Source organism: Cydia strobilella, chromosome 24, assembly GCF_947568885.1.
Source record: "Cydia strobilella chromosome 24, ilCydStro3.1, whole genome shotgun sequence".
Taxonomy (NCBI): Eukaryota; Metazoa; Arthropoda; class Insecta; order Lepidoptera; family Tortricidae; genus Cydia; species Cydia strobilella.
The window spans coordinates 3,556,138-3,583,149 of NC_086064.1; the positions used below are offsets into that span (position 1 = coordinate 3,556,138).

General features: G+C 37.9%; 2 protein-coding genes across 2 annotated transcripts; both read left to right on the forward strand.

Moving 5' to 3' along the window:
* The first annotated feature begins 1,929 nt into the window (after positions 1-1,929).
* On the forward strand, positions 1,930-25,144 carry LOC134752338 (CD63 antigen-like). Its single transcript, XM_063688012.1, has 7 exons — positions 1,930-2,008; positions 5,597-5,695; positions 12,916-13,047; positions 14,924-14,998; positions 16,117-16,190; positions 17,006-17,096; positions 24,997-25,144. Exons 1-7 carry the CDS (start codon positions 1,937-1,939, stop codon positions 25,111-25,113), a joined length of 660 nt encoding a protein of 219 aa, XP_063544082.1. The 5' UTR covers positions 1,930-1,936; the 3' UTR covers positions 25,114-25,144.
* Positions 18,229-23,793, forward strand: LOC134752337 (uncharacterized). Its single transcript, XM_063688011.1, has one exon. It carries the CDS (start codon positions 18,511-18,513, stop codon positions 23,758-23,760), a length of 5,250 nt encoding a protein of 1,749 aa, XP_063544081.1. The 5' UTR covers positions 18,229-18,510; the 3' UTR covers positions 23,761-23,793.
* Positions 25,145-27,012: the final 1,868 nt, after the last annotated feature.

The window sequence follows — 27,012 nt, forward strand, 5'->3', positions numbered from 1 at the left end:
TGATAACTTTTTGACGTATAAATACTGCATCTTTGGAGCGACTGGGTCGATTTTGATAAATTAGGTGTTGTGATTTACCTACTGCACTTATTTTGGGGCGACAGAGTGCCAATATTTTATTAAGAATTTTACGTTTAAGGTGGCACATTCATAGAATATTGTTTGCGAAGGATTTATGTGATAGGAATATGCAAAATTGACATGTATTTTTTTTGTATTTTTATCAATAAAAAAAAGTCGGTACCAAATTATCTTGGTCTGACTTTATCTCCTCTCCTAGACTATGTCGCTTTTAAGAGGGGCTAACACAGAATTATAGTCTTTATACTGAAATGTTATGTTGAGGTAAAACGTAAAAACCCTTGCAATCGCTAAATCTTCCGTCGCAAGCATCGCGCGGCACGCCATTATCTTTTGTTCCTCTCTAATTCCCTTTTCCCTCTTAAATACAACAATTGAAATTATTAATCAGTGCCCAGTAAAATTTAAATCGACCTTAAGTAGCTGTGACATTTTGAAATAGGTGGTAAATTAGTATAACAATGGCAATAAGCTAATTAAATAATATAAATAATTTTGGACCCGGGTATGTCCATAAACTACGTCCGGACCCGGGTATGTCCTTAAACTATGTCCAAAAGAGAGGTATGGGCACTGCGAATGACATCTCGCTTTGTGTGGTAGGGCACAGGACAGCGGATGTCATTCCAGATATAGAGCAGAGCCCAACTCGGGAAGTACCTCCGCCTTATACAGAAAACCGCAGCCAAATAACACTAGACCCTACTCATAGTGTTGTGTTCCTGCCATCCTGCCGGTGGCCGGTGAGTAAGGTTGCCAGAGCTCAACGAGGGGGAGGAGTGTTAGGGTCGGCAACGCGCATGTAACTCCTCTGGAGTTGCAGGCGTACATAGGTTACGGAGACTGCTTAACATCAGGCGGGCCGTATGCTTGTTTGCCACGGACGTGGTATACAAAAAAAAGCGGCAACGTACTAACCGCCACCAATCCGCGATTTTTTTTCTCGTTATACATATTATCTCTTAGTGGTAACTAAGAACTTTCAAGCTTAACTAGTCACCCAGGATACAAATAATGATTGCAAACTTGCACCTGTGACCCGCCCTACTTACATGACAAATGGTGCGCCAGGATTGGGGTCACACTATGTTAACCTGCTCGTCAATCACCTTTTATTATTGTTTGTCGTACTAACGAGTCTTTTGAAGTTTCGTTGTCGAATTAATTACCTTTAAAGCTTGTTTTCTCAGCGTATAAGTTGGCCGGGAAAACAAATTTTAACAGAGGACCTACGTCCGATTAGCTATTTTGCCATAGAGCTTTCTTTGATCTTTGTCTTCCTTTAGGACGTTTAGCTGAATTGGCCTTATGTGGATCTCGGCCTTCGACCTTCGCAGATTTTTTCGGAGTCAGAAGAATCCGCCGCCAAATGCCGAATGCAATTGAAGTAACGATTGTATGGCGGCGGTCCGATCTGTCTTCCTGCAGCGGAAGAATTTTCCACTGGGACGCCCCAAGACTTCGTTTGTCGCTATTAGAAATTTGGGTACCTTAATTTTGAAACAAATCTGCTTTTAAATCCATCCTTTTTTTCACCCCTAAATTAGTCTACTATAAATTTCCACCCCATTTTTTACAACCTTAAGGATTAAAATTATTCTATATCCTTCCTCACAGCTCAAACTATATCCATACCAAGTTTCATCTAAATCGGTTTAGCGGTTATTGATTCCCCATATAAATTTCCACCCCCCTTTTCACCCTCTTGAGGGGTGAGTTCTGGGATAAAAACTACCCTATGTCCTTCCCCGGGACTCAAACTATCTGTATACCAAATTTCAACTAAATCGGTTCAGCGTTTTAAGCGTGAAGAGGTAATATTAGTATGGATTTATTTGTTTCAGAACATATAAGAATGGGCGGGAAACCGGGGCGAACTTCAAAACTCGCAGCGGCGGTGCTGCTGGTAGTCAACTTTATTGTTATGGTTGGTACCTCTAAGCTTTTAATTTTAATTTGTAATGTTCATAAACCTATACAGCTTGACCAGGAATATATGATCATGCGCCATGTTGCGGAATTTAACTGAAACTAATTTTTTCATACTATACTGTACTGTCACCCTATACATGCACAACAACAGCGCCCTCTTGACAATGATCATATATTACTGGTCAGGCTTTTAACTACCTAGACAGTCCGTCTAAGCTGACTTTGGACTTTGTAGTCACAAAGTGAAATAGTGCATATTTCAATAGGAATTTGTCGTTTATGTTGGCACTGCCATATTATGTTGCTTGCCGAGAATGTTAAGTCGGCGCAGAGTTGACCTATTTGACCTAAGGTTTGCAGTTTCATTTTTCACTTTGATAAGATATTAGGTATAATTTATAATCATGAAGATTCATTTCTTAATATTTGTAATTTATATAATTCGTTTTGTAAACTGTACACAACTACATGCAAGAGCTTCAGCTATAATACAATACGATACATTTGCGAAAAATAGGAAATTCGCGATGAGCGGCGATAAATTAAAACACGACCGAAGGTATTAAATTCACAGATGTATCGTACGTTTTGTTCATATGGCCCTTTTAATTATCGACACAATTACGTAATGTGCTAATTATCGCACTAGTGCGTTAAACTACCTATAAAACCGAAGTTTGACAGCGGTTCAGGGACGAATGCTGATCCTTTCTAATTATGGCACTATCCCTTTCGGCTATTTAGGATTGTCAGAATTCAAGTTATTATCTTATCTGGTCGTGTACGCAAAGGGACGTCAAGTTGTGTCAACCCTAATAATTTCTCGGAGCAATGCTGAGCCGAAGGCACCATCATAGGTACTGTGAAGTTTTTTACTTAACCGGTGGGTCGGACCAACCTAACTGCACGATAAAGTGTGGCGATGTCATAATTAATGTCAAATTTCTATGAAAATTAACGAATGACCTGACTCACTGTTTTGGTGCAAAGTTAGAGACAGGCTCTAGGGATTGGTAAACTGTAGCTACATATAAGACAGACCATAGCTAAGCGTTTCTCCTGGGTCTCTATTGTTTCCCATAAAGTTATAAGTCATAATGTATTATTTGTCCACATTTTCGTTAGTCATAACTTCGTTTTTCTCATAAACGCGTAACTTTCAGGATTGCCACAAAACAAATCTAACCTAACCTATCTATAGCTATACTTATCTGAGAAAAATCCTGAGAATTGGGTATTTGACTACTAGTCAAATCAGCTTCTTTTTTCGAACTGTAAAAACGATTTTGCTACTATGGAATTTATATAAAACACTAGCATGTGACGTCACAATCAAATTGCCTACTCTTTATAGTTTTATACGGGTTTTAAAATAGAAATTGTGTCTTAAAATATCATATCATTATATCATATCATGATATTATTATATCATTTATTCAATGCAACCATGGTATTTTACAAAGATGTTAAAAGTCTAATTAAGTACAAACATGGACGCTACTAGGGTGTAGGCGGTGTAGCAGTTTACATTATAATTATTCTTACCCAGAGGTAGTGGTGAATAATTGAATATTGGCTTATAACTACAAAAGGAATACAATCTTAACATTTTTCATTATTATATAAGTATAATATTGCACTCATCACATATCTATAACTGCTGTCTACGTTTCTCTTTTAATCTTCGGGAGCTTTATCTCATGCGTGGTGTTAAACAATTTATTTTAAATACAGTCAAATACCCTATTATGCCTAATGATAATATGACAATCATTACATTATGACTTTCAATAATTATGCCATACAAAGGGACCCGGTTACTTCTACCAAAGATTGATATAACTCCGTAATAGATGGATACAGTCTAAGGAAAAAACGTGCCTCGAAAATCACGAAAATTTGATTCTCGATCAGATGGCGCCACTAGTTTTGGCCTACACTCGTATAGAGGGCGTTGACTGTTTCGTTTGTTATTTATAATTTTAACGCATACCAGTGAAAGAACATGGGTCAAAATCATATAAAAATAATTAATGCAAATAAAAAAATCATTTATCCATATTTAAATACATTTTATCGTATTTTTATAAATATTTATTTTTAGTTTTAAAGTGTGTCGACAGATGGCACTGAATAGTAGGGGTTACAAAATTTACTATGACAGTACCGCTCTAGTATAAGTTACTCTATGCTTCTACAATCGAAGCATGTAGAGTAATACCATCAGAGCCGAGCAACTTTCGCTACTGAATTAAATATTCAGGAACCGAAGGCCAGCTTTACTTAGGCCTTCAGATTCGGCTGAGACCTATCACGCGATCACCTTGCACCTGTCCCTTGTACTTTACTTGAATAAGATGCTGATTTCTGGGCTTTTGATCTCATATAAAGCTTAATGCTGATATTCTTATACATAAATATGGTCTAGATACACCTAGTTATATATTAGTAATTAGGTACCTACTTAACAAAAACTTGGGAACTACCTTTAGGTACCTATAAAAAATAAAAAAATATTAGAATCATAATTTTATGGGTATGAGGTAACCAACAATAAAGGTTAAGATGTCAGGATAGTAGATGTAGCGATAACACCGCCTCCATATTTTTTTTTTATTTTTTTTTCCACACTTACAACTATTTTTACAGGTAAACCTAAGACAATTAGTGTAACTATAAATTCTTTTTAGGGTTCCGTACCCAAAGGGTAAAAACGGGACCGTATTACTAAGACTCCGCTGTCCGTCTGTCCGTCTGTCTGTCACCAGGGTATCTCATGAACCGTGATACCTATGCATAGCAGTTGAAATTTTCACAGACGATGTATTTCTGTTGCTGCTATAACAACAAATATTAAAAAGTACAGAACCCTCGGTGCGCGAGTTCGACTCGCACTTGGCCGGTTTTTTTCCTTTGTTTGTTTTTGTTCGTAGGAAAGTATAATTTCTTTTTTTGAAAAAATCGCTACGGCCGAGTTTCTTGCACCGGTCATCTTTTCGAGTTAGAAATGTAAAAAAATATATTTCAGATGCTAGGTGATTCTATTCTGTCATATATTTGCTTACCTTGTTTATTTGAACTCGGGTCCAGACTATAACATAAGTATAAATAAAATGAAATTAAATTCCTTATTTTCAGGCAACTATTGGCCCATAGATAAATACCTTTAAATTAACATACATATTATTATAAAATAAAATAAAATAAAAACTAAACATCAAACATCAAACATTTATTCAGCTAATAGGCCACAGGGGCACTTTTACATGTCAATTGTTACAAACAATAAAATTAACCTAAAATTACAAAAAACAATTACATAAATATAAATGTCAAATTACACAAAAAAACTAATAAAAAATATACAAACAACAAAAGTACTAAAATTGTTTAGAGATGTAAAAGTCTCTAGGTGTCAGAGATAAAATGTAGGTAAATAATAATAAAAAAGATCATCAAATTATCCAGAGATGTAAAGGGTCTAAACTAAAAACACACAATTATGGCTGCGATACAACTCAACAACTCCGGGATTCTTGGTTCGTTCATTCCTTTATTATTAATTACAATTTATTTGTTACAGATGGCGTGTGGGGCGGTGTTCGCATTCAGCCTTTGGGTGATCGTCTCGCCTATCACGCTCTCGGCGGTCATTGACAAGATTGACAGCCCTGTGGTCAGGGTAAGCCAAGGGCTTGACACTCTTTGATAGAGAAAGATAGTCTTATTGCGATTCCTATAAGAGGAAAGAAAATATAGTGCTTTGTCCTTATTACCGACCGGGTGGCATCATAGGCGATGGCAAAATACCGAAATTTATAAGAGTGAAAGAGAAAAAATCGTATGCTGCCCAAATTTTATATGAATGTTCTTTCTCTTACCCCCGGTCGTTCGGTGGCGCATCTATAACTACTTGTACCTATAAACTCTATGAGGTAAGCCAATGACTTTAATAGGAGAGGTCGGTATGTCTGTGTGCAGGTTGAGCTTTAAACGATAGTTTTCTCAATTCACTGTTAATTTCTTTGACAAATTAAGCTTCCCTTATCCCTACTACACTACGTATATGTAGGTCTCCCTACTATTCATGGAGACTATATAAAGGAGCCAACTCTCTATGTATGAAAAGTGTCCATCAAAAAACAGTAATTAGGCGGCGCCACCATACACCGAAATACTACCAAAAACAACCTACGTAATTTGGTCGGGTTATTTGTTGGTTCATGTTATACTAATGTCCCAGAGCCTAACTAGCGTTACCGGAGAGATTAGGAACTATTATTTAAATCTGAAAGCGAACACTTTTGCAACAATTCTGCCATAAGAGATTGGCATCCTTTCTATACCATCCATACTACTATTAATTGACCGAGCTTGGAGCAAAAATGCCTTCGTATGTCCGGATGTTGTCGTCTACTTTATCAACCGATTCTCGTGAAATTTTGTAAGCAGGTTTAAAAATTAAATAGAATTATGTTGTCAATTCAGTTTCCAGATTTTTTTCAAAATGGCGGATTCATGGGTGGTTCAGCTCACAGAGCCACTAGTGTTATAAATGCGAAAGTATTTCTGTCTGTTTGTGCAGCTTAAACCGCTGAACAGATTTATATGAAATTTGGCAAGGAGATAGTTTGAGGCCCGGGGACGGACATACGATAGTTTTAATCCATCATCATCATCATTGTACGCGGTTGAAGTCGCGGGCAGAAACCAGTAGCTTATAATATATGTGGACATAGGTGCCCTAAAATATATACAGGATGAAATTTTAATCACCGCTTATACTCTGCGTAGTGTCTTTATAGGTCTGCAATTTTTATTATGGGACAGGCAACATTTTTTTTCGCGATTTCGGCATTGATCCCATAATAAGAAAGCTAGTTGAGCCCACTGAGAGCCTCTCTCCAAGGGGCATAGTTTAAACATTCTGGTATTTCTTACAAACAGGGAACCAGTTTCTAAAACAGGAACCAGTAGATTCAACAGTGTAACAATAACGAAAGACAAATGTAATTGAATAGACAAAGTAGTCGCAAATTCGATATTCTATAAATAGTTACTCGGTGTCAGCCGCACGGCGGCACCGTGCCATCGACCATTCCATAATGCGAGGCTCCTATTCGAGAAGCGCAAGTCATATAGCTCCATATTTGTGCATCCAAGTAAATGGGTCATGTTTACAGATTTGAGTTCTTGTTATTTCTTTACCCAAATAAATAATTTTATTGAATCGGGATCGATTTTAATCAATATATGTAAGCCACAACCAGAAACTAACCTCCAGTAACTTCTGGGTATTGTGTAATTAATTTCCTCTTGGGAAACCCCGCGTTTTTCAAGCTATATATTTAATATGGCACACAGCGTGCAAATAAAAAATGGCTGGGATGTCGGTATCATTATTATAAGTATGTTTAAACCTTCAGTTTTTTTAAAGCTGTATGATATAATAACGTTTTTGACCCAAAAATTTCCATTTTTATCAGAAATCGCCCCAAAAATCTTCATTAACCGACATAAAAGTGGCATGTCACCGTTATCGAATCACATATCTATCACAAATTGCCGTATCATGTTCGATACGATCCGGAACCGGGTCGTCCGGACAAAGCCGGATCCGGGTCAGAGCTGGTGAAGCAATGAATGTAATTGTTATTGTTATCTAATAACGGTAATCATCATTGAGGGCGTGTGAGGTAGGTATTGGGGCGTTAAAGGTTTACTTAGGCAAGATAGTTCTAAACTGTAAAAAATGGTATATAAGAATAAAAATAGTAATAGTAATAGTAGTAAAATAGTAATAGTAGTAGTAGTAAATAGGACTCGCCCACCGAGAGTTCCTTTACAAATTTAACTTATTTTTTTATTAAATTTTTTGTTTCTTTTATTTTTTACAAATTTGTAGTTTTTAGATTTTTCCCTGTAGTTACTGTAGTGTAAGACGATATAACTTGCCAAATTTTATAGTTCTATGTTAACGGAAGGTACCCTAAGTATATTGAGATTTGATTCAAATCAACTCTCATATAATAATAATAATAAAAGTTCTTTATTTAGATAACCAAGATCCATATATTGTTAGTTACATATTTTATGTTTTACTTATAACTAAGGTTAGTAGGTTTATAATAAAATAAAATAAAAATAAAAATTAAATTGAAAATTAAATTAGATTACATTATTGTCCATTCATGGATCACCGCTGAACACCTCCACTTGAGACTGTGCAGCACCGACCTACTTAGGGTACCTCCCGTCACACACAACTCAACACACTTTCAAGTGTCGAAATATACGTTTTTTGCGGCATAAATGGCCGGATCTGTTTTTTACGTTAACTTAGAAGTTTGATTTTTTTTACAGCTTCAAGGGACTGTTTTAAGCGCGTTTCTGAGATAAAGGTTCTTGACAGGACAGACGGACGGAAAGACGGACAACAAAGTTATCTAATAAGGGTTCGGTTGTTTTGCTTTTGAGGTACGGAACCCTAAAAAGCGGCCGAGAGCTTGCCGGGCCATTTTAAGGTGGTTCGATTTTCATACAAAATTCAATCTGCTTTAATTAAGGCACTACACACTATTACTACACAAATATTTGCTCATTTATCTACTTTCGAATATTCGTTTGCGCTAAATTAATAGAAAAACTTTGTTTCATACAGAAATCATACATAAATCAACGTAATTTTTTCATCAATTTTACGTATGTGTGTGTCACAAATGTCGTGTACAAATACGTTGCGTGCGGCGTTGCCACTCTATGACGTTGGCGACGTTGCCTGGCCGACCTGGCAGGATTTGCAGTGCCGTCATGTTTAGTGCATTATTATTTGACAGTGTTGACACTGACACATAGGGTCATGTTTATTGTGACATCAATTTGTTTGTATAAATTGAAAATGATAGCAACGTCTAAATCAAGTTACAAAAATCATCGGTGTTCTAGTCCGCGAAAATCCAGAAAAATTCAGACTCAATTGAAGCGGAATTCATGATGGTGAAGTTTCGTAAGGTAGGTACAGTTTCATTCCTTCATTGTACATTGTAATTTTCTCGTGCCGATCTTTTTAGAAAATAATTCTCACTTCTTCCGTAATGGTAGATATAAGCAGTGAACAATACCTATATAATGTAATTATTACTGTTTTGGTTGCCGAATAGTCAATGTGTCACTAACTCTAGGTTTTTTTAGGTATTGTGCAAAATGAAGAGGCATTCTTGGAAATATAATGTTTTCCTTCATTAGCCAGAAAAAATCAGGACATCCTCACTGCAATAAAGTAAAATAAAACACTTCCTGGGGATGAAAATTATGGAATTTTGTCTATGAATGAAAAACACAATTATTACTAGGTAAGTAAATGATAACTTTATTAGAATCCATATTGTTGCATCATCTTCCTTCCTATAACATTAGAGATTTTGTGCTATCATGATATTATTTTTCTTTCAGGTACAGGGACAACTACGGATAACAAATATGAAAAAATGTTATTTCATTTGTTGTGTGAATCCATCTACACCAACAAGACATCCACTGCTGGACATAGGCCTCCCCAGGGATCTCCACAACGACTGGTCTTGCAAGACCGGCCAAAATATCGAGAAATAAATAATATAAATAAACATGATAAATATCCCGTTTTCTATAATAGTTATAATTAGAAGGCCATGCAATGTTGTTACTCACTGTACCTACTTGAATCAAAAAAAAATATATATAAAAAGTTTTAATTTTATTTTACAATTACTACTTTATTATTAGTACATTACGATACAAGTGCGAAAAGTAGGAAATTGGCAACGAGTGGCGATAAATTGAAACACGACCGAAGGAAGTGTTTTAATCGACACGAGTTGCGAATTACCTTTTCGCACGTGTATTGTACAACGTTTTACAGTACATAATTATGGCCCTTTACATTTTCGACATATGCACGTAACTAATTACCGCACTAGGGCGGTAACGTATATGTAGCACCATATGTACTAAAAAGTATTTTACAGTACATATGGTGCAACTTTCTCGCCCTAGTGCGTAAAGAGCACTTTTCATGCATATGTCGAAAGTTTAAAGGGCCATATGTACTGTAAAACGTTGTACGATACACGTGCGAATAGATAATTCGCAACTCGTGTCGATTTAAAACACTCTCTGCGGTCGTGTTTTAATCTGTCGCCACTCGTTTCGAATTTTCTCTTTTCCGCTCTTGTATCGTAAATAACTATTTCAAACTGCAAGGGTACGATGATAGATCTCAATTCAATATAATTTTGCAACATTTGGCATTATTAGGTTATAAATTGTATGGAGATGAAATCTATCATCGTACCCTTCCAGTTTGAAAAATACTATAGAGGCTGGGCAGAAAGGGATTGCTTTACTTGTAGAACTATATTTAGCGCTTTAAAAAAAACTGATACCTGACACTTACAAACCTGGACTTCCTTGGGCTAGTGCTACTAAGAATCGTCAGTATTCTCCATCCTTTCTGAGTTGGAAGAACCCAAAAAGGTGAGATTTGTGAAAGTCAGGTTTTCAATATATGTGGGCGTTTTCAACCAAACGGGTACCTACTTATTGTTGTCATATTTCCATAAAGCTTCAAAATGAAATCAACCTAATCGACAACCGACAATGTGGTACCTTTTAGTTCAAAACGTCACATATTTTTATAAAACGTTATAAACTAATTTATTAATAATACTGAATATCTGGGAGAATAAGAAAACATAAGTAAAAACTCAAAAATGCTCGTTTTCCCAGAGATAAGACCTAGCTAGATCGAACCCCTTACAGCAAATTTCATCGAAATCGTTAGAGCCGTTTCCGATATCACTGAAATATATTTCGGTTATATCGGAATCGGACAAGAATTCGAAGAATAAAAGGTATAAGAAACATAAGATAACACAAAAAGGACAAAAAAAAGTACCCCTGACGTACCAGTCTCGAACCCGAATCCTCTTGCACGTATTTCCACGAACATACCGCAACGCCATTGCAGCATACTTACACTGCATGAAATTGTCTACTACAAGCATCACGGAAACACTGTTTGCATGTGTGAGTAATAGTAGGAAATAGCATGACAGAAACACTCTGTCGACTTTAAAAGTGTTTTTTGCACTAATGAAGTATTCAATGTTTATTATAATAGTTCAATATTTATGTAAAGAGTGCGCTAAACATACTTTTAAGTATACAGATACCAACACTATTCCACAAAAAAATAAAACCTGAAAATTTGCGAAAGTGACGCCATCTAGCGGGGTTTAAGCTTTGGGTAACCTAGTCGAACCACCTTTGCGATAAACATTACCAGGTAGAGGTACATAGGTGATCATGTGATGGGTTTCATGTTTAACCATGAATCTTATGCAAAATATGTACAAAACTAGGGTCCCGTATTTCTTTGATAGGCATAATAAATAAATAAAATATCTTTATTTCAGAACATTCAAAATTCCTTACAATATTGTTAGTACCATCGTTATAGCTATGTGTTAGTAAATACATTAAAAATAAAAACAAAACTTTCAACAATGAAACCACAATCCAATAAATTTAAATAATGAATATACCTATAATAATAATAATTAATATGTCAGATTACACGCACCTGGTCCTATATTTAAAATAGAGAAAGGCGTTAAACAGGGCGACCCGCTGTCTCCTAAACTGTTCACCAGTTGCCTAGAGGAGATATTCAAAAAGCTGGCGGTCTCGTGGGAAGGATTGGGCATTGTCGTCGGTAATAAACGGTTAACTAACCTGCGTTTTGCCGACGACATCGTCCTTTTCTCCCACACGGCATCTCAACTACAACACATGCTACAAGATCTCAGCACAGCGAGCCTTGAGGTTGGACTCACAATGAACAGAGCGAAAACTCAGTTGATGACCAATGGAGCAAAACACAGGGTCACGGTAGATGGGCAGGATATACAGTATGTTGATGAGTACATTTACTTGGGCCAGCCTTGCCTTCGAAAACAGGCAAACCATAGAGGTCAATAGACGTATTGACAACGCCTGGAAGAGCTTCTGGTCCGTGAAGGCGCTATTGAAGGGCGACCTTCCCCTGTGTCTCAAGCGCAAACTCATCGACATGTGTATCCTGCCTATCCTAACCTACGGTGCTCAAACATGGTCATTAACTGAGGCGTTAAAGTCCAAACTCAAGGTTTGCCAGCGAGCGATGGAGCGCAGTATACTAGGTGTTCGCAGAACTGATAGAATCGGAAACACGGAACTGCGCTCCAGAACTCGAGTTGTAGATGTAGGTGTCCAGACCGCTAAGCTTAAGTGGGACTGGGCTGGGCATGTCTGCCGCATGCACCCTGAAAGGTGGGCCAAAATGGTTACCGAGTGGGACCCACGGAACACCATAGATGGTGCTGGCCGGGGTGCAGGCAGGCCGAAAAGGAGATGGCGGGACGACTTGGACGCATTTTATCCGGATTGGCGGGACACTACAAACGACAGGGTCGAGTGGAGGAAACGAGGGGAGGCCTTTGCCCAGCAGTGGGACACTAAATTAGGCTAGTGTCAAAAAATGTCAGATTCAAAATAATATAGACTAGAATAATAATTAGAATGTCAAAAATTTACCATTTTTTCTTAATTTAAATTCATATAAATAATGATTTCATGTCAAAAGAGCAACAGATACAAGCATAACAAATGTCGATATATGTATATTACTATATATATATATAAACATAACAAAAAAAAATTGATTTACCTTACCTACTAGTACGTTCTTATACGTTTTATTTTTATTTTTGGGCCTAAGGTTCAAAAGCTCTTTCTAACAAAATCGCTTGGGTATAAAATGCCTACGATATCGTTCCACATGTACGTTCGGGAAAAATGGAGTTGTCGTGTTTTCGATTGCAGACCCTGTTGGCGTCACACACGTTGACTGCATCCCTGGGTGTGGCCTTAGCGTTGCTGGCGCTGTTCATCTTCATCGTGGCCTTAATGGGCTTCTGCGGAGCGGTGACACAATCACAGTTCCTGCTTCTCATGGTAAAGGATGACTCACGTTAGACCGGGCCGTGTCCGGCGCTTCGTTTTCTATGGAAAGCATCACGTGATCACCTGTTATGTCATAGAAAAGTAAGCGCCGGAAGCTCCGGCCCGGACACGGCCCGGTCTAACGTGAGTCATCCTTAAAGGAGTGGAATTCACTTCCTGCAAATCTAAAGTCGTCGTCAATAGATTAGATTAGATTAGATATTTATTCTCATAATATGAAATTACATTATAAATTATGCTAGACTAATCTACCTACATGAATTTATATTATGATCGTCATTGACTAGATATTTACATAACATTATTTAATAAATTAATAAATACAAATCAAAAAAATGTCTTACAAATAACCTTCGTAATCATGGAGACTGTATAAAGGAGCTTTTCTATGTATGAAAAGTGTCCATCAAAAAAACAGTAATTAGGCGGCGCCACCATACACCGAAATACTACCAAAAACAACCTACGTAATTTGGTCGGGTTATTTGTTGCCTTATATGGTTCATGTTATACTCATGTCCCAGAGCCTAACTAGCGCCACCGGAGAGATTAGGAACTATTATTTAAAGCTTAATAGATGGATACAGTCTAAGGAAAAACGTGCCTCGAAAATCACGAAAATTTGATTCTCGATCAGATGGCGCCACTAGTTTTGGCCTACTCTCGTATAGAGGGCGTTGACTGTTTCGTTTGTTATTTATAATTTTAACGCATACCAGTGAAAGAACATTGGTCAAAATTATATAAAAATAATTAATGCAAATAAAAAAATCATTTATCCATATTAAATACATTTTATCTTATTTTTATAAATATTTATTTTTAGTTTTAAAGTGTGTCGACAGATGGCAGTGAATTTACTGGGGTTACAAAATTTACTATGACAGTACCGCTCTAGTATAAGTTACTCTATGATATTTCCTATCAAGGATTGGAAACCTCTTGGAGAACAACCAAGTTTACAAGAAAAGCCATAAATACTATCGGTATTTTTTGGGTAATAACAGATTCGTATTGAAAATTGAATTGCGTAAGACACGCAGAGTACTCTCAATACCTTGAGAGTACAATATAATAATGCATTTAGGGTACTGTTGGGACTGCCCCGCTTCTGCAGTGCATCAGGTATGTTAGCGGAGGCTCTAACCGATGGATTTCAGGCCATAATGCGTAAACGTACTGCCTCACTGATGCGGGGCGGTTGCGCGGCAGCTGCAACAGTTTGTTACGTGTGCTGGCCGAGAGGCTAGACTATCCGTTCCAACACCACTGGATGCTGTTGCATGTACAGCGGTAGGATTTGGAATGTGGCAGTCTTCATTATGTAATTAATTAAATTTTTATGTATATTTTTATTTCCAATTTAATGTGCCCTTACTAACATTAGCATATTAAGATTAATTTTATTGTATTACTAACAAATAATATGGGCCTATGTCTGAATTAATAATTGAAATTTAAATTGAATATTGTATACAAAGTGGCCCATTAATATATGTAGGTATTAATCGTATGGCATGCATAGCTTTGAGGTCGCTGCCTGGTAACCAACTCAGCCGTGACTGAGTCTAAATCTTCAGCTGCCCATTTACTGCCTTTATGTTTTTTTTTTGAAGAACATTCATTTATTCAGTTTATGAATAGAAAAATAATTAATGCAAAAAAGTAAAACTAAATTATAACAAATACAATATTACCCCCCACTCTGATTATCCCCCGGACCAAATGTGCCAAAAATACTGGCGGCATTACCTCGCTGAATGGCCAGGGATGTGTATTTACATGAAATACATTTACATGTATCTGCTTTTATGTGTACTTTCTGTTTCCCTCCAGTTATTTAATTAATCTAAGAGAATCATTACAGTATTCGGCGCTCATTCTGCTGCTAGTTCTGCTGGAGTGTGCGCTGTTTTATTACTTCTCGTCTACGCTACTTGAGGTCAGTGTTTTCATTCTAGAAGCCCCTTTTGAAGTACATATTTCCACATATTTCCCAAGTGACTATCGATAATAGAAAACCCCAATTAAAACGAAAATAACGTATGGGAATAGTCACGTGACTTTTCGTAGAATCTGTCATCTCGAAATATTTTTTTTCGATCGGCGTTTATTTATGTACGATTGCCATTTGTGCCATTTTCAACCAAAAGGGTACTTATAGTAGCTTGTCAATAAGGCGCTATTTCCATATAGCTTCAATTAGAAATCAACCTTATCGACAAGCGACAATGTGGTACCTTTGGTTGAAAAAGTCACATTTTTTAAGCAGACATAAATTGATTGATTGATTGATTGAGCGAGGTAAAAAATCGTGAAGAAACCGGACTAATCCCAATTAGGCCTAAGTTTTTCCTCTGAGTTGGAAGGTTAGATGGCAGTCGCTTTCGTAAAAACTAGTGCCTACGCCAATTCTTAGGATTGGTCAAGCGGACCCCAGGCTCCCATGAGCCGTGGCAAAGATGCCGGAATAACGCGAGGAAAATGATGATGAGACAAAAATAATAAAATATCAAACTTAGCAGGTCTATGACACTTGTTTGTGGTAAAATGTTACTAATGTCAAAGATAGATTTCTCCGTAATAGATGGATACAGTCTAAGGAAAAAACGTGCCTCGAAAATCAAGAAAATTTGATTCTCGTTCAGAGGGCGCTACTAGTTTTGGCCTACAGTCGTATAGATGGCGTTTAACAATTTTAACGCATATCAGTGAAAGAGCATGGGTCAAAATCATAAAAATAATTAATGCAAATAAAAAAAATCATTTATCTATATTTAAATACATATTATCGTATTTTTATAAATCTTCATTTTTAGTTTTAAAGTGTGTCGACAGATGGCAGTGAATTTACTGGGATTACAAAATTTACTATGACAGTACCGCTCTAGTATAAGTTACTCTATGCTAATGTTTATAAACTGACGTAAAATACCTACTTATTTTACAGGAATTATAGGTTACCTTTCATTATTAGTGCCACGTTCATTATCGGGGTGTTTATCATACCTACCCACATGTTTTAATCACCTTAAATGGTTGTTATCATTATGTTTCCAGAAAGGACTACAAAAAGAGGATGGACAGTGGACACACGCGCTACGCGTTGCGTTTAGCTGCTGTGAGAATGTCAAGTAAGTCTAGATCATTTTGTATACTATGGCAAACCAACTTTGTCACTAGAAAAGGCGCGAAATTCAATTGATGGGAGTCCGATCCTTCGCGTCTACATCTACATCTGGCGGCAGAACATTGCAGTAATACTCCCTATAGAAATAGTTATTTACGATACAAGTGCGGAAAAGAGGAAATTTGAAACGAGTGGCGATAAATTAAAACACGACCGCAGGGAGTGTTATAAATCGACACGAGTTGCGAATTACCTATTCGCACGTGTATCGTACAACGTTTTACAGTACATATGGCCCTTTAAACTTTCGACATATGCACGAAAAGTGCTCTTTACGCACTAGGGCGAGAAAGTAGCACCATATGTACTGTAAAAGCATTTACATACCTTAAAGATTCTAGAATATACCAGTCAAAAGCATTTTGGCCCTAAGTAGTAGCACAGAATAAATAATAGTATTATCATACAGAACGGCCACGCACCGCCCCGCCCCGACTCGAATGACCTCGTCCCGCGACAGCAGATTGACGGCCGTTTGCCGGCCGCTCAGTACTATTTTTAGGCAACTTACTCACACTATGACGCATGACGCGTGTACAGACGTGCCGTTCACACATAGAAACGCAAGTGAATTTTGATGTATAGCGTGTCCGCCCTGTGGCAGTAGGTAGAGTCAGATCAAGCTAAGCACAGCCTGTGCTATCGAAATCGCTGCAGTTAGCTTGGTCTGACTCTACTAGTATTAAAAAGTCATCGGCACGAAAATTTTGTATGTATAATAAGGTTTAAGATGGTAGTTTATCCTTGTTTTTTTTTCAGCGGAACTACAACCGTATCTAAGCTACCATGGTCCTGCTGTGGACTTGCCGGCATCCCTGATAACTGTACTGCTGGCAATATGTATCAGAAGGTTAGTGCTAATACATATCGTATTATTCTATAGGTATCTTATAAAGTTTTTACTAAATTGTGGTCAAGAATCTGATAGAAAAAATTAAATAAGATACGATAAAATAAGATAAGATAAGATAAGATAAGACAAATTTATTCATTTAAAACTTATGCTAATTGGTTTAATACAATGGTAGATATACAATTTATACTTAAATACTAGCACATTCATAGATTCAACTCCAAATAGGTACAGGTCAAGTTAAAAACTTTAATACCGAACGAATTTGTATCTTCTGTCGTTCATGGAAATTTGATAACAATACTGTACAGGCTTTGGAGCCTATGTCGAAAGGACTTACAAGTGCATGTGGTAACCTTTGCGTTATCTATAACAGTAGGCGCTGACAGTGCTTGGAACATTTTTAAATGTCATCGTTCACTTCCAATTCGATCTCTGTACAATCAACATCCTTTTCTTATTAAAGTAATTTTGCATGTATTTGGGCATTTGATTTACACCATCATATCCTCTAAAGATATGACATGGTGGCCCATGAGGGGAAATAAAGAAGAATCCGCGAAATAATCCAGAAAATGTACAATAATTAAATACGATATCGGCCGGCGCGACGAGTAACGGATCTTCAACATCGCAGTTCAAGTCTAGAGGATTGCTGTTGTATTCTGGAGCTACCAGGGGATGTCTAAAGTCACCAGGCTTCAAGAAACGAAGATCTCCAAACCAGGGTTCGACCAGTGAAACGGCTAAAGTTCACATCGAGCAGTTACGTTCGTACGCCGCCCGCCAACAAAAGATAAGTGTCTATCCTTCATATAAATTCCAATAATCCTAACAACAGGCAATATAACTATTTAAAATATATCTTCATTTGTGTAAATCAAGTGATTTCAAGGCTATAATTACGTCCAAAAACCTTAAATTAGTGCAAAAGGTGCATTGCATCAGATTCTTTATCTACCTACAACATAGAAAAAAGTGAACAAAGAACTTTGCATTTAACTTTGCAATCTTATATTATTTCACTTAAATTTGACATCAAAGTCATTCAATATTACGAAGTTGACAATAAAATTTTAATTACTATCATTAAATCTCCAAGTTTTGAACATTTAATTAGTGTAAATGAAAGTTAAAATATTTTACGTATTGTTCAATTTAATTTAGGTTCCGATTTCCTTATCTTTGCTTACAAGATATTTAGCATTATATGCCGACTATTCCAGGACAATACTATTTAAAATCGCTGTGCGCTGCTGGCATCGTTTGAAAATAAACTCCGTGGCTCGGCACCGGCCGGGAGGAGTCTGCTGAGCGTGCGCAGCCAGTTTCCCTGTCGGCAAGTACCACCAAAACGAGGAACGTGAGCCATTTTATATATTTTATTGCATTACTATAATTAATTAGCAAAATGAACGAAACTGAAAAGGCAGATAAGTTAATGTTTCTTCAATTATCTAGAAAAAGGACTTCGGCCAAAGGACAAATTACTAAATTTGGAAAATATTTAGAAACTATTGCACCAAAGACGGAGTTGGATAATATTCAATTAACCGAGTTAAATTTGAAACTCTCAAAGTTTGAGGCTTTGTCCGTCAAGGTTGATGAATTGCAAAGTGAAATAGAGGTTTTAAATTTTGAAAATATTTCGGCTGAAATTGAAGAACGTGACATCATGGAGCACGAAATAATAGTTAATATTGCGACGGCAAAAAATTTAGTCGAAAGATTTTCTAAAAAATTTGAATGCGAAAAGAGGCGCAGTTCCGCGCATAATACGTCATGTTGTGATGACCCCAATCACCCTCACGAAATAGGTCTGAAATTACCTCAAATACAGATTGCCAAATTCGATGGCGCATATTTTCGTTGGTTAGAATTCCGCGATACTTTTGAAAATTTAATACACAAAAATGAGCGTATTTCAGACATACATAAATTCCATTATCTCGTGTCATATCTACAGGGTGATGCGGCTAGGATCATTTCAAATTTGGAAGTGTCAACTAATAATTATGCTGAAGCGTGGAAAATGATTTGCAATCGATATGATAACAAAAGAATATTAATTAATCATCACTTAAATTCATTGTTCAATATTAAACAACTTCCACGCGAATCAGAGCGATCATTGCGATTTTTGGTTGATCACGTGACCAAAAACTTGCGCGCCTTAACCAGCCTAGGCCAGCCCACAGAAAAGTGGGACGTATTGATAATATTCATGTTATCCTCTAAGTTAGATAGCAATACGTTGCTAAAATGGGAAGAATACCGCAATAATTTGGAAAGTGATGTACCCACTTTAGAACAATTTTACAAGTTCATGATCGATCGTGCTGATGTACTCGAATCGTTAAATCGTAACAATAAATCAGATTTCGTTGGTGTGACAAGGCCGCTTAGCGTCCCTTCTCGTTCTACACCGAATAATAATAACGGTCAAAGACCAGTTCAAAATAATTACGTTAAGTCTTTTGCAACCTCGACCAATAATTATAACAATAAAAGGCAAAATATATTTGCATGTGTTATTTGTAATGAGCGTCATAGGATTTATGATTGCCCTACTTTTAAGGCGAAGGGGGTTGACGAGCGAATGATGGATGTAACAAAATATAAATTGTGTATTAATTGTCTGAGGCAAGGTCATGTTGAGAGTGAGTGCCGTATGGGTCCATGCCGCGAGCACGGCTGCACCGAGCGACACAATAGTCTTCTGCACAGTCCGTCTCCCTCCTCAAGCCACCTCGCACAAGTAGACGAACAAGACGCAGTGCACGTCAATTATGCTTATCAAAATACAACTCAAGGCCATCGAGGTTTATTATCTACGGCAATTATTGAAGTCGAGAATCCTGTTGACCATCAAAAGTTAAAAATTCGTGCATTTTTAGATAATGGAAGCGAGTCGTCCTTTATTACTGAGTCTCTTAAGGCCAGATTGTCATTGAAACCCCGCTCACTTGAAATTTTAAATGTTATAGGCATGGGCGATACTCCTTCTAAACATACAATAAAAGGAACTTGTGATGTTCAATTAAATTCAATAAAAAATAAGTTTAGTGCTATTTTATCTTGTTACGTCATGGACGAACTTACCGGTCGTATACCAAAAGCGCCCGTCGATATTACCTCATTCAATTTACCTCAAAATATTGAGTTGGCTGATCCAATGTTTCATCAGCCAGGCCCTATAGATATTGTTATAGGTGCTGATCTGTTCTGGGATATTTTAGGACACGAGGAAATTTCCCTAGGACCAAATAACCCAAAGCTAAGAAGTTCAAAGTTCGGTTGGATAGTATGTGGCCGTATAAACTCAGCTGTATCTAGCAAAAGGATACTCTGCAATCATGCTATAGTTTCTTCAACTCAGAATGAAAATATTGAAAATCTAGTGTCAAAATTCTGGGACTTGGAAGAAGTTCCCAAAAAACAAAACTTAAGTAAACAAGAAAGTGAATGTGAAAAACACTTCCTCACTCATACTATAAGGGACGAGGAAGGACGATTTTGTGTCAATTTGCCATTGAAAGAATCTGTAGATTGTTTAGGCGACAGTTACAATACTGCCAAAAAGCGATTTCTTAATTTAGAAAAACGATTTAAACGAAATCCTACACTCAAATGTGAGTATACAAAATTTATCAATGAATATGCCGATCTGGCTCATCTTTCAATTTCTAATGTTGTGCCAAGCCCTAGCCCATCGTACTACCTTTGCCACCACGCAATTATTAAGGAGGAGCGAGAATCTACCAAGTTGCGGGTAGTTTTCGACGGATCCTCCCCCACCACTTCCGGTTACTCTCTTAACGACGTTTTGATGGTAGGTCCTAACGTTCAAGATACTCTTTTTTCAATTTTAATTCGCGCAAGACAATACAAGTACCTACTAACTGGCGACATTGAAAAAATGTACCGACAGGTTTTGGTAAACGAGAGTGACAGGAACTTGCAACTTATTTTGTGGAGAGAGGACGAGTCACAACCTATTCAAACGTTAGTGTTAAACACGTTAACTTACGGCACAGCTAGCGCAAGTTATCTCAGTACACGTTGCTTGTGGGAACTAGGGCAGCAACAGGATGATAAGTTAATCAAAACCATCATTCAAAAGGACTTTTATGTAGATGACTTAATTACAGGGGCAAACGATCCTCAACAATTAATGTACATTCAAAAATCGGTTTCAAACGCATTAAAATCAGGTTGTTTTAATCTCAGAAAATATAAAAGCAATCATCCATCTATTTTTGACAATCTTGACATAAATAAACAAGATAATTTAACTATCAGTGAGTCTTCAAGTACTTTGGGCCTCGGATGGACCCCTTCAAGTGACACGTTGCACTTTCCTATAAAAATGTCTAATGAACCTGACGCTGTAATAACAAAGCGCTTTATAATGTCAAATTCTTTTAAAATATTCGACCCGTTAGGTGTTCTGAGCCCAGTTATTGTTATACCAAAGATTATGCTTCAAAAACTGTGGGAGAAAAAATTAGATTGGGACTCGCCAGTCCCATCAGAAATAAAAAATGACTGGATTAAGTTTTCAGAAAATTTAAAAATCCTGTCTAATTTAAACATACCGAGATGGGTGCTAGGCGACGCGCCTAAGCGTATAGAAATTCATTCTTTCAGTGACGCCTCTCAGTCTGCGTATGGGGCATGCATTTATGTTAAGTCGATAGGCTCGAATGAGGATGTTACTGTCAAATTGTTATGTGCAAAATCAAAAATTGCACCAATTAAATTCACCAGCATTCCAAGGCTTGAATTATGCGCTGCACTGGTCGCTGCTAAGCTCACGCAGTCCGTGTTAGATTCCCTCAGATACAAGCCAGATAGAATAGTGCCCTGGTGTGACTCGAGCGTAGTCCTAGGATGGATCAAAGGTGATATAAGTAGACTGAAAACATTTGTTGCCAATCGTATTGGTGAAATAGTAGAGCTTACTTCTCCGCAATCATGGAGGTACGTTCCTACAGATTCAAATCCTGCAGATTTCATTTCACGAGGTGTTGACCCAAAAAACATAATGTCATTGGATCTTTGGTGGTTAGGTCCCAACTTTCTGCTCAAAAATGAAGACAATTGGCCTGTCTTAAAGGTTAAAGAGTCCGAACCCTTACCTGAAATTAAAGTGCATTCCGCAGTAATAAGTGAACCAATAGTTGATTTCGAAAGATTCTCTTCTTGTTATAGACTTATTAGATCGTTTGCTTACGTAAAAAGGTTCATATATAACACCAAAAATAGTATCAAGCGTAAAGGCATATTAACAGCTGATGAATTGCGTGAATCCTGGCATTCGTTATGCATTATTGCTCAAAGTCAATCTTTCTCAGACGAATATGAATCACTTTTAAATAATAAGCCTTTAAGCAGTAAAAGCAAAATATTGTGTTTGTCCCCATTTTTAGATAATAAGATAATGCGTGTTGGAGGGCGCTTAGATGCAACAGATTTTTACTCATTTGATAAAAAACATCCCATTTTACTTCATGCATCACATAGACTAACAAGGCTTTACTTCGAAAGAGAACACATCGTCAATAAGCACGCTGGTCCTCTCTTATTATTTTCAACCGTAAGAGAAACAGTTTGGCCAGTGAACGGACGTCACCTCGCCTGGCGTGTTGTAAATAATTGTGTTAGGTGTAGACGTCTACGAGGGAAAACCCTACAACCTAAAATGGGTAACTTACCATCCCAACGGATTACTCCCGACTATCCCTTCTTGTCAGTCGGGCTGGACTTCGCTGGTCCTTTCACTATCATTAATCGCAAGGGCCGTGGAAGTCGTTTGATTAAATGTTACTTGTGCTTGTTTGTCTGTCTTCGTTATAAATGCATTCACCTCGAAGCCGTTAGTGATTTAACTAAGGATGCATTCATAATGACTCTTCGACGCTTTATAGCGCGCCGAGGCAGACCAACTGAGATTTTTAGCGATAATGGTACTAATTTTGTAGCTGCCGCAAGGGAATTGGGGTCATTTATCAAACAAAACCAAGAACCTCTTTTTGATTTTGCAAGTCAAAACCTTATAAAGTTTAGGTTCATTCCGGCTTACACTCCTCATTTTGGTGGACTATGGGAAGCCGGCGTTAAATCGGCTAAACATCATATAAAGCGTGTTATCGGTAATAGCCACCTCACTTTTGAGGAAATTTCCACTTTATTTACACAGGTGGAATCTATTTTAAATAGTCGGCCACTATGCCCGTTGTCGTCGTGTCCCAATGACCTTCTTTCCCTATCCCCCGGACACTTTCTTATCGGAAGGCCGCTAACTGCTCCGCCAGCGCAATACTTGGGTGACCGTAAAGAAAACTACCTCCAACGCTATGAACGCCTGGAAAAAATACAGCAGCATTTCTGGCAGCGATGGCAGCGCGACTACCTATCAGAAATGCAGCAAAGGACTAAATGGAAGAGCAACGCTGCCAAGCTGAGCGTCGGTGATATGGTGCTCCTGGCAGAAGATAACGCTCCCCCTCTGACATGGAGACTCGGTCGTGTTCTACGCCTCATCACGGGATCCGATGGAATAGCCAGAGTGGCAGACGTCACCACCAACAGAGGCTGTGTGCGCCGATCTCTCGTACGTCTGTGTAAGCTTCCGACAGCCGAAGAGCTTCGAGGTTGAAAAGCGAGTTTTCAACAGCCGGGAGTATGTACAGGCTTTGGAGCCTATGTCGAAAGGACTTACAAGTGCATGTGGTAACCTTTGCGTTATCTATAACAGTAGGCGCTGACAGTGCTTGGAACATTTTTAAATGTCATCGTTCACTTCCAATTCGATCTCTGTACAATCAACATCCTTTTCTTATTAAAGTAATTTTGCATGTATTTGGGCATTTGATTTACACCATCATATCCTCTAAAGATATGACAAATACCTAAACTAAGGAAACATTTACATGTAGGTCAATGTATCAGTAGTGGGTAAATGCTTACCGGACAAAATGTTTATTTATAATAACTAATAAATAATCCTAGCTTGTGCTTTTTTGTACCTTTCGCACCTTCGAATTGTAATTTAATTTTCCCCTCACTAGTAGCTCGGCAAGCCGTCTTTTGTCCTTTAAAACAAGCGGGGAAAAACGCATTTTATCCACTAGTGGGGAAAGTAATTTGACCTTGGATGGAGCGTGTTTAAGTAGCTTGACAGATAACAAAACGTAAAACGCTCATAAAAATGGTTCGTTCGATATTAATTATCATTAAATAAATGGTTTGAGAATGTAATAAAAAATACCAGATTTAGCTTTATTTAATGATTTTAAGTCATAAACCTTAAAATTCCATAATAAACGTTTGTTTTTTAATAATTATGTTAAATATAATTCTAAACGCACAAGTTAAGTCGATGCAATTTCAAAACGCATCATTGACATTTCATACGTCAGAAACAAAAATTTTACTTAAAAACTTCTCACGTAAAAGTACAGAATTTCCAGTTTTTTGTTATAGTATCGAAAAAAATGAGTGATTCCAGTTGATGAAGATGATCTAACGCCTGTGGATGTTGCACTTTCCTCGCTATAGTGAGGGGAAAAGTTTTGTGTTACACACGGGTGCAAATGTATTTTACTTCTCGTGTGTTAAAACACTCGCGGGTAAAATACAACTTTGCACCCTTGTATAACAAATAACTATTATCTTTTCATGAGGAATAATATTGTAAAGAAACTCGCTTTATCCCAACAGGGCTTTAAGTTTGGTTGTTACTTGTAAGGTTAGAAAGTGTTTTAAAAAAGTTAGTTCCTTTAAAATCTGATAAAATATTAGGCAGGTAATTTATACTCCCGATAGTATTTACATCCAAAAGGGAGCCAGAGTGAGAAATATCGACTGATATGTTTTTCGTTTTGTTTCCCAGGACTGTCTACAAACTGTAGCGGTCTGGCTACGCCGCTACCAAACAGCAGCGTACGCGTCGCTAGTAGCCACACATGTCGTATTGTCGTCGTGTGCGTTGCTGCGACGACGGAGCTAGCGACACGCGCGCCGCGGCAGCAGCGGCGGCGGTTAGTGAAAAATCTTTTTCACCTCAGCAGCTCGAACAAGCCTACTTTCGTCACTCCCTGGAGTGAGGAAAGTGCGACTTTCCTCACTCCAGGGAGTGAAACAATGTAGCTTTTTAATTTAGTGAAGGCCATGAACTTCATACTTTTATTACATTTTTTTTATGGTACGGTACGGTACGGTACGGTCCGGTCTGGTTCGGGCCGGTCCGGTCCGGTCCGGTCTGGTCCGGGCTCGTCTCGTCTCGTATCGTATCGTATCGTACATATTATAATACTTTTTTTTCTGTTTATTCTGTGTAATTCGAAATACATTTTAACCTTTAATATGTTCTCACTACTGAGGTGAAAAATTATGTGTGCAACACGAGAGCAAAGTTATTTTACATCTCGTGTTTTTGAGTCCCTCGCTACGCTCAAGATTCTACCTTAGAATCACTCGCTTCGCTCGTGATTCAATTATGGAATCTTTCGCTTTCTCTGGACTCAAACTAAACACTCGCAAGAAAAACCAACTTTCCTCTCTTGTTGCACAAATAACTATATTATTTCATCCACTGGACAGCATCTTATCCGAGGGGACTAAGTAACCGCACGTTTTAAGTGTGCACGCTCGGCCAACCGCTATAATTTTGTTTTAATTGATGTATTTCGTTCGGCGTCAGCGTCGAGCATGCACGTTCGGAGCGTGTGTTACATGGCCGAGGCGTAACGTAAGGATGCAAACGAAGTGTGCGCTTAACACGACGACCATGAATCATTTAGAATCATTTATTCATCAATTGTGCATTACAGGTAATGAATACAGGTGTTATAAACAATTTGTTCTCTGTAATATGTCTTGCGACGTACAATGATTTTGGTTACCCAGCGCATGCAATATTATTAGAAATGTCACTTTATTTAAAATAAAAATAATCAATAAGTTGTAATTAATAATTTAAAATAAATAATGATTAATGGGTAATTATATAAGTCAATCATTCATTTGTCAAAGTGTCCAAAGTCATGTTAAACAAATCTAAACATATGCACATATGCAAGTGGCCTCAGAGCTTGGTATCCCTAAGTGTCAGCCTCAGTGGTGAGTGATCACTTGATTAGCGGGACTTGCAGCGTTGTGTCGGGCGTCCGGAGCAGCATGAACTGCGGTCACTCATGTTTGCATTGGTTTAACATGAACACCGCAACAGACGCTACACATAGGTACTTAAATACATATAACACCCGTGACTTGGGAACAAATATCTGTGCTCATCACATAAATAAATAAATGGGTCCGACTAAGCCAGACCGGTCGTCATTTGATTCCCTCTTATGATAAATAACCGGGATTATAAACTGTATTTTTTCAGCGACTCCCTCCAGGAAGCGGTCCTGGCACCTCTCCCGTGTGTCTCCCGGACCTGGACAAGATGATGTGCTCATGTTCGTACTCGGCCGTGGTAGACTCGGCTGGGTGGAGAAGACTTAGCTTCAAGCCAAATGGACAGATTCCTAGAGCACCGCTGGCATGAACTTCTACTTTCGCAACGACGAATTCGCATGCGGCGATGACGCACCACCGTACGGATTTTCTCCGTATCTTCGTCCGGAGCTGCGGTGCACGACGAACCGCGTTTATGAACAAAAATCCTTACGGTACTATAGAGCTCGGCGTGGCATACCCTGCGGCGTGCACCGCATCTCCGCCCGAAAGCACACATCGTCGTGCGACTCGCACTTTCGCAAGGAGACGCGAAGCCACTGTGTTATACCATGCGGTTTTTGTATACAAATATAGATTCTAAACTAAAAACCGCAGCACCGGACGTCGCTACGAAGTGCGGGGCAGTGTGACTACCGTCTAAATAAGAACGATAACAACTTTA